The 9059-nt window shown below is 38.2% G+C and overlaps 1 protein-coding gene and 1 pseudogene across 1 annotated transcript; one reads left to right on the top strand and one right to left on the bottom strand.

Moving 5' to 3' along the window:
• Positions 1-2287: 2287 nt before the first annotated feature.
• Positions 2288-6439, bottom strand: LOC148575101 (uncharacterized; annotated as a pseudogene).
• LOC107625648 (uncharacterized) lies at positions 6301-8547 on the top strand. Its single transcript, XM_016328344.3, has 4 exons — positions 6301-6460; positions 6813-6872; positions 7332-7527; positions 7936-8547. Exons 2-4 carry the CDS (start codon positions 6843-6845, stop codon positions 8475-8477), a joined length of 768 nt encoding a protein of 255 aa, XP_016183830.1. The 5' UTR covers positions 6301-6460; positions 6813-6842; the 3' UTR covers positions 8478-8547.
• The last annotated feature ends 512 nt before the right edge of the window (positions 8548-9059 follow it).

The raw sequence follows: 9059 nt of genomic DNA, 5'->3' as shown, positions 1-9059 counted from the left end.
GTTCAATGATTCACAAGTAATAACTTCACAAATTAATGGCACCTACCAAGCTAAAGACCACACTATAAATAAGTACTTGGATGAGGCACGAAAGCAGCTGGCACACTTTTTAGAAAGTGAGGTCAGGCATATATCTCGAGAATCTAATGCCCAAGCTGATGCTCTATCAAAATTAGCCAGCACCAAGCCAGGGGGCAACAATCGAAGTCTCATTCAAGAGACTCTACAAACGCCATCCATTTCAAAGGAAGAGGAAGTACTGACCATACACAATCAACATTTAGGGTAGATGACTCCCATAGTCAACTACCTCAAATTTGACATACTCCCCCAAAGATAAAAAGGAGGCCAAAAGGCTCGTAAAAGAGGCACAAAATTATACGCTAGTCCACAATATCCTATACAAAAGAAGGATCTCAACACCCCTCTTAAAATGTGTCCCAACCTCTAGCACAAAGGAAGTCTTGGAGGACGTACATAGTGACATATGTGGAAATCACCTAAAAGCTCGGTAACTAGCCAAAAAAGTAGTCCGAGTTAGCTTTTTCTGGCTGACCTTACAGAAAATGGTAGCCGAGTTCATCAAAACGTGCCCGCCTTGCCAGAAACATGCCAATTTCCATGTAGCACCTCCTGAGGAGCTCATCAGCATCACCTCGCCATGACCATTTACAAAATGGAGGTTGGATCTACTTGGACCATTCCCCCAAGCACCAGGCCAAGTCAAATACCTCATAGTAGGGATTGACTACTTTAATAAATGGATTGAAGCAGAACCCTTGGCAACCATCACTGCTCAAAAAAGTCGGAAATTCTTGTATAAGAATATTGTGACAAGGTTTGGGGTCCCTCACTCCATCACCACGGACAATGGAACACAATTTACCGACTCGACCTTTAGAAACCTGGTGTTTGACCTACGAATAAAACACCAGTTCACATCCGCAAAGCACCCCCAAGCCAATGGACAAGCTGAAGTTGCAAACAAAGTCATATTGGCAGGGTTAAAGTGCCGATTGCAAGACACAAAAGGAGCTTGGGTTGACGAGCTTCTTCAAGTCTTGTGGGCTTATCGGACCACTCCATATTCCACAACGGGAGAATCACCCTTCCGACTTGCATATGGAATGGAAACAGTAATCCCTATAAAAGTAGCTGAAGAATCACCTAGAGTTTTATTTTACAACGAAAGAGCTAACACCCAGGCTCGAAAAGAAGAGCTTGACCTCCTATATGAAGTCCGAGAAAGAGCTCAGATTAAGGAAGAAGCTCTGAAGCAAAGGATGGCTCTAAGGTACAACAAAAAGGTGATCAAGAGAAACTTCACCACCAACGACCTCATCCCGATTCGAAATAACATCGGAACACAAAAGTCGGATAAAGGAAAGCTAGCTGCAAACTGGAAAGGACCTTACAAGATATCAGAAGTCCTGGGGAAAGGTTTCTATACGGTGTCCGACCACCAAGGGTGAGAGCTCGCGAGGTCTTGGCACGCTTGCAACCCAAAAAGATACTACAGCTAAAAGCCTTGTACCTAGGTGCATTCTTTTTCCCAATAAAAAGGGTGTTTTAATGAGGCACCAGTACACGAGCTAGGGGAACCTAAGCCTTTAGTAAAAAAATCCTGTAAAGGAATTTCTTAAATATTAATAAAGATTCCTGGTTTATTTCTTTTTAAGTTTCCTATCTCAAGCGCATTAACTTAAACTCGACAAACTGAAAAAATCATTGTCCGACCTAAAGTGGTCGACAAGAAAAAGCAACGAAGTATAAGTTAATATAAGAAGTCATACAAACAACTCGTACGACGCGACCTCAAAACAGGTCGGAACAAAAACAGAGTTGCAAAAGTAACTTAGTAAAGACCGACTACCCAAAGTCGGGCCTATTAAAGGAAATTAATAGCAAAAACTCAAGAATCAAAACACAATATACCTAACTACAGCAAAAGGTACCACACATACTATGGAAAAAGTTCTGAACATTGCTTAATAAAAGTTGCAAACAAGCAACTGCATGATAAAAGTAAAATGTTCAAAAGAACTACCAACTATTACAAACCCAGATTGTTATAAAAGGCCACAGGTCGGGCTACTACAAATAGCAAAAGAAAGTTAAAAAGAGCTTAAGACTCCTTGCCAAAAAGGAGATCAAGCTTCTCCCCATTAGCTTCGTCTCTTTTGAGAGAAAGAGGAAGCATGGAGACAGGAACGGCCGATACTGCGACTGAGGAAGCCTCAGCAGCAACACCATCAGCTGGAGCTCCCGAGGAGGAGATCGGAACTGTCTAAAGTCCCGAAGTGGAAGACAGAGTGACCTGAAGTCCTGAGGACTTCGGATCCTGAGGAGGCTCCTCCTCATCCTCCAAATCAGGTACACGAACAATCTTCCCATCCACCACTATATTATCTGTGCTAAAGAGGGACAGATCAAGGTCGGGAGCCAAGACCTTAACTTGGGCTTCAAGATTCTCGAACATCTCATCCATACCCAAGGCAGTTGTCTCCTGGAACTCAGCCAACTCCTCTTTCAACTTCTCTAGCACTTCTTCACGGGCCAACCTCTCCCCGAAAATCCGAGTATAACTTTCTTGATATTTTTTTATTTTCTCCTCGGCCAAGGCAGCAGTTGCTTCCAACTTGTTCACCCTCTCCCGAGCTCTCTCCAAGTCGGCCTTCAAGGTCTCCTTCTCTTTCTCCAACTCCACTTTGATCTCATTTAGCCTCTGCACGTCGGCTCGGGCAACCACCAGAGCCCCAGTAGTAGCTTGAATGGGAGAGCTCTTTAGCTCCCTGAAAAGTTGAGAGCACACTCCCACAAGGCAAAGTCCCCCGCGAGCAAGAGTCTGGCGATGGTTCTGGATGCCACATCATCCATGCTCACACGATGATGAGGGACAAGGTTCTCTTCTCTCCAAGCCAGAGCATCAAAATTTTTTGTGTAAGTGCTCTCTTCTTCATCAAGTTTCTATTTTTTGGGAGGTGGCTCAGTGGACAAAGGAGGTGAAAGGGTGGAGTCTGAAGAGATAAGACGGGAGAAGATGTAGGGATAATAACTTTCAGATCAGAAGGATCCAAACCCAACGTCTTCCTAGGCGAAGATTGGGTTATCTTTCCGACCTCCTTTTGCCGCTGAAGGTTCCGAGCCACAACTGTCTTTTTGGTGTTACGCAAAAGCTTCATGGTAGACATACGAGCCATACCCTCTGCAAAAACAAAACAGGGCACAAATACCTCTTTGTGTACAAATGGGGATCTTGGCCCCAAGTACCCAGAATGAAGTCTACGACACCCCTTTCTAAATCATCTAAATCGGACAGTTCGCACCTAACAATCTCAAGGGTGTCCTGTCAGTATAAAGGAAACAAGGGTTCTTGGTTCTCGAATAAGAAGAAAGGTTGGACACCTACAGAACTCTTGACCTTAAAAAGTGGTTTTTGAAGTCATGAAAAGAGTCGTCAAAGATAGAAAAAACCTTCTAACCTTGAACAGCTCGAAAAGATATCTATCCTGACTTCTTGGTGGAGCTGTACGATTTGGTGGCCACAAAAAAGTAAAAGAAAACATTCAAAGTATGCTGAATGTCCAATTTTCGACATAAGAGTTGAAATATTTTCATGAAATCCCAAGAGTTCGGGTGTAGTTGAGAAGGGGCAAGGTTAAAAGATCGCAACACCTCTATCTCAAAGTCGGAGAAAGGAAGTCGGACACCTAGCCTAGTGAAAAAGCAATTATATGCGTAAAAGAAAGGGTATTCGGACTCAACTATAGGATCGGGTGGTTCTAAAACATAGCTCCTCTCATCCTCCTTATTCTAACAAATACTATGGTGTCTACGAAACGTATCACAGTACTCTTTATCGATTACCGAGACACAAGCTAAAAAAATTCTATCTACCTAAACCCAAAGAGCAGGGGGAATCTTAGTTGACATGTTCAAGATAACTTTGCGAGACATAAACGCTACACCTACAAACAAAAAGTAAAGAAGACCATTACTACAAGAAGTCGGAACTCGTACAAAAAAGGTCGGACAAACAGGGAAAATTAAAAAAGAAACTACTTCTTTCAAAAGGCTTATTTCAAACAGTTAAATGGCGTTTCTCCCATACAATGTCCTCGCATCGAAGCAACACCATTTGAGGCAACGCAATACATATATCAACAGAATTACAGCCACAGCCATACACAAAAGAAAGCTCGAAAAAAGAGCCTTTTAAAAATCTTTTCTAAGAAACATATTTCACTCAAACAGCGCAAAAAGCAAAAACTTCCCTTAAAGGAAAGGAGGCTACAACAGCAAAAGGAGAAAGCTCAGAAGAAGAAAACCAAACCCAAGCAAAATAAGAATTCAAGAGAAAAGAGAAGACGAAACCAACCTTGAAGAAGATTGCGAAAAGGGAAAAGCATGTCTAAACAGCAAGTGCCACGAACGTTCCTCTCTTCAAAACGACAAAAGCGGAAATGCCACAGAAGTCCACGAAAGAAAATCTTGAAAGCAAAACAGAAGTGGATGAATCACACAGGCACAGGAAAAACAAAGCGGTTCTTTTAGAAAACAGAGAAAGGGGGAAAAGAGGAACTGATGAAGACTCTTTATAAGAAACAATGAAGCCAAAACAGCTCCAAATAACTCCTTTACTCCTCATTAAAACGTGCACGGAACCCAAGGAACAATTGCCGCGCAAACGTTCGCTCAACAGTAAAAGCCTCAACGTTTAAAAAATTCAAATAAATCGGACATCCCCGACAAACTAGGCCCGACGTCCACAACAGAAGTCGCAAAATGCTCGATCCCGACCTCTACAAAGGAACGGAGTTAAGCAAGGGCACTGTTCATACTCTGGCCCAAATAGATAAAAGCCAGGCCCAATAAAGATAAAAGACCCACCAATAAAGGTGGACCTCACCATAAACCCGACCTCTTTAAAGAGGTCGGACAAAAACACAAAGGTCCAGTCCTGCTTGATTAAACAAGTAACTGCCTCCTTAAATCTCTCCAACTACTTCTACTTCTAAAAGGTAGATCCCAACAAACTCCCAAGATAAAGGGAACGCTTACCTATAAAAAAAGATAGATATACTCCAATAAAGGTGGTTATCTACTCTACTATAAATACACTGGCACCCCCAAGTATAACTCATATTCTAATCTACTAAAAACCTGTTCAAAGCCCTTGCTAACTTAACCATTGGAGTCTCTTACAGGTACCACCTCCCACCTCCTCACGAGGAACTCGGACAGACGGCACATCCGCATATCAAGTCGGACGCTGCCACACAAAGAGATCTAGACCTCACGTTCAGACCCAAACCAACGTTTTAGGTAGTCTTCAGAATAGTAGTGAAATGTAATTCAAATTCGATATATAGAAGGTATGCATGTAAATCAAATTAGGGGCATAGATTTACATTGGAACCACGTTATATATAAATCGAACTGCTTTGTTTCAATTTACTATGACTGATCATAGGCTAAATCGACAATGTCTGTATCGATTTACTATGGGTAAGCTCAAAACCATGTGCTCCCCTGGTAAATCGAAGCTGCTTGTATCGATTTACATTCAAACATACTAAATCGACATGCGCTCATTCGATTTATATAGTTATATGCATAGAGACATGCATGTAATGTTTTTTCATTTGAGTGTTTTACCCAATTATTAAAGTATAAAGGCAATCCAATTTTGTTTTTATATATTTTTAAATTAAAATAGAAAATAACATTGCCGTTTTGTTTTTTATTTTTTTAAATTTTGAAAATAAAAAACAGCGTTATCGTTTTGTTATTTTAGAATTTAAAAGAATTATTGCGGTACCCCACAATTTAGTACAATATATCATTTTGGAAGATAACACCTAACTGAACTCAATATTTAAAAAAAATAGTTGATACTTTTTGAACAATATAGATTTTTTTTAAAAATTTTTTACAAATTCACAGACCTATCTAAAAATTTTTAGAATGCATGGACCTAGTTATAAATTTTAAGAAAAATATGAGAATTAATAAAATAATTTAACTTAAATGATAAAATTAATTATATATTTTATAAAAAAATAATCGAACACTAAAATATTTTTAAAATATAATTAATATAATTATTTCAACCGCACAAAATATTTTTAAATTAAAAAGAATTTAATTATAGCATTTAAATTTTCTTATGTTTAATTAAAATACATTGTAATTTAATAAATTTTTAACAGTACATCGTTTGCATAATTTATTTTTATTTTTTTTAATCTTTCATTTGAGAAAAATAAAATAGATCCTATCTTAGGGTTTTGCTGAAATAAACGGCACCGTTTCCTTCATTCTTACAATCTTACCTCTTTCATATTTCTGGCTTTTGTTTCGTTCAATCAACGATTGGCACCTCACCTTCTTCACCAGCGCGCCTAGTCTCCTTTGATCTCTGTTCTTCCATTTCCATTCGCCCTTTCTACTCTCCAAGGTTTCTTGCTCTCTTCTCTCTTTCAACTTCTTCTTCACATGTTTGCTCTTACTTTCTCTTTGTTTCTTATTCCTACTATGTTATCATTCTACTAGATCCTTTTTCTTTTCTTTCTTTAATGAATCAGTGCTTTGAATATCTGAAACCCAATGGCTTAAAGTTTCCCCCTTTGTTGTTCTTGAATACTCATTTTGGTGCTTCAACAATATTCCATGTAGCATGCCCATTTCTTGATATGTGAACATGTATTGATTCAGTAGAAGAAACCATGTGACATGTACTTGATTGTTGATCTTATATTTCGTACCTTCCTTGTGATTTCAAGTACTCAGGTTTTGCTTTCTTCTTGCAGCTGTAGTTCTGGAACCAGCATTTTCCAACTATGGCGCTTCATGGAACCATATTCATCAATGTGAGCTACCATTTTTCTTTTTTCACTTATATCAAAATTTCCGAAAATATATATAGAATTGAGAGGTTCTATGATGTAACATGTAAGTTTCCAGATGAATTTTAACAGATAAGATCAGTAGCGATGAATTGAACATTAAATTGAATTTTCATGATTGATTGAAGATTGAATTAAACTGCTTAGGGTTTAGGCCCTAAACCCTAAATTAAACTGAATGAACAGGAACTTTTGGCAAAATTTAAGCATCTTCAATGATATGGGCCATTTGACCTTTTTAAATTAAGAGGGCCTTCTGTGAATATTGTTGAAGAAAATTTGAATGATAAGTTGCTGTGGATTGAGCATAAAGTCACATTTTCCCCTCATCCCCTGAAATTATTATAATTTTGTCATCTTTTTCAATTTTAAGAAAAAAAAAATTCTTGTTTCATAACGCTTGATTTGTAATTTTGTATGCAGGGTCTTTCTTCTAATACAATCAAGGAATTTAATTTCTTACCGGGTTCATTCATCAATAACTTTCAGAAGCTTCATTATGTTTCTCTTCCTTCCTCTAATCCAGTTAGATTAGTTTTTGGCAAAAGTTTTGGAAGAAGTGACCAACTGTGTCTTCTGCCTGCCACTCAATGGCCAAACTTGCAAAAGCAAGGATACAGTAAGTATCTTTGCTTGAAACCTTATAGTTAAGAATTTATTGCTTATGCATTGATAGTTTAGAAGAGTTTTACGCAATCATCTAATTAGCGTTTATATGACCTAAAAAAGGGTTTTACGCAATTATCCAATTAGCGTTTATAAGACCTTTTAGGTGGTGAAGTGGCAACAAATGATTGTATATCTACATAAAACTTTTTTTAAAAGTGAAAATGAGAATTGGTGGGACATTTTTTTTTTGGATAATATCATGATTAGTGCGTAGTCTCTATGTTGTTGACTAGTGTCTTTTTGGTTATATCTTGACTTTGATTGAGTTCAGATTTCTGTGTCTACAACCCCAAGTTTCTTTAGTCCTTGTTTTGCAGATTGTAGTTACGCATTAATATGTGCCTGTGTTTTCTATCAGGGAGGCAACAAAGAGTCAAAAGTGAAGACTCAGAGAGCATCTTGAGTAGTGAGAACATCGCATTGGATGAACAGACTTTGGAGGAGGAGTTACGGAATGCCATTGCGGAAGAGAACTATGCTAAAGCAGCAAAAATAAGGGATACGCTCAAAAATCTCCAAAAAGATAGCAAGACAACAATATTCGGCATAAACAGCCGGTTTTATGAGTCGTTCAGAAATGGGGACCTGGCAGCAATGCAAGCCCTGTGGTCGAAGAAAGACGAGGTGTGCTGTGTTCACCCTGGTTTAAAAGGGATATCTGGTTATGATGATGTTATTGAGAGCTGGAATTTGGTTTGGGCAAACTATGAATTTCCACTAGAAATTAGGCTAGAAGACATCAAGGTTCATGCTAGAGGGGATATGGGGTATGTTACTTGCATGGAATTTGTCAAGACAAAAGGAGGAAGATGGGGAGGGCAATTTGTAACCAATGTGTTCGAGAAGATTGATGGCCAGTGGTATATTTGTATCCATCATGCTTCCCCAATAGACTTATGAATGAATACTTGGATGTAGATATGAAGTTGCCTTTGTTCCCTTCATATATAGTTAACATCACACTTTCTAATTTTCTATGACTCTATCAATTTCTGTTTTGGGTTGTGCTGAAAGCTTCAAGTCTTCAACCATCTCCAAAATGTCGATTATAAGTTTTATAACTTCACTGCTCAAATACAAATAAATTTGTTAAGTTGTCCCTAGTCTTTAATACAAATAATGTTCATGCATAGGATGGAGTTAAACAAATAAATAATAATGTATGATAAGTATTTGCTTTATTTATAAGCTCTTACACCTCATGTTATAAGTTTCATTGTCGCAGAATATTTCTCTGACGTATTTCTGCAAATTTGAGATACAATTTTACGTTGCGGGTTATAAACTTATATTGCTCTCATTGCATATCATGAATGGAATGAAATGAAATGAACCACCTTATGCAAAAAATCAACATAATTTGTGATTCAACAAATACTTCTTACTTTGATTTATCCTCACTCATGGCAGTAGAATATCTGACTGAGGGTATGTTTATTTGGGGGCTAAAAATGTGATTAAAATTTTCATAAGTGAATTTAT

Source organism: Arachis ipaensis, chromosome B2 (assembly GCF_059453495.1).
Source record: "Arachis ipaensis isolate K30076 ecotype BB chromosome B2, ASM5945349v1, whole genome shotgun sequence".
In the NCBI taxonomy this organism is placed as follows: Eukaryota; Viridiplantae; Streptophyta; class Magnoliopsida; order Fabales; family Fabaceae; genus Arachis; species Arachis ipaensis.
The sequence above is the reverse complement of the archived record's forward strand: the minus strand, read 5'-3'. Positions and strand labels throughout refer to the sequence as shown.

What these genes read in the sequence shown, in the direction of transcription:
- LOC107625648 (XM_016328344.3), top strand. Translation starts at nt 6,843, where the DNA reads ATGGCGCTTCATGGAACCATATTCATCAAT. An exon ending in ATGGAACCATATTCATCAAT is followed by an intron (nt 6,873 to 7,331) that starts GTGAGCTACCAT and finishes TTTTGTATGCAG; the next exon opens with GGTCTTTCTTCTAATACAAT. An exon ending in CTTGCAAAAGCAAGGATACA is followed by an intron (nt 7,528 to 7,935) that starts GTAAGTATCTTT and finishes GTTTTCTATCAG; the next exon opens with GGAGGCAACAAAGAGTCAAA.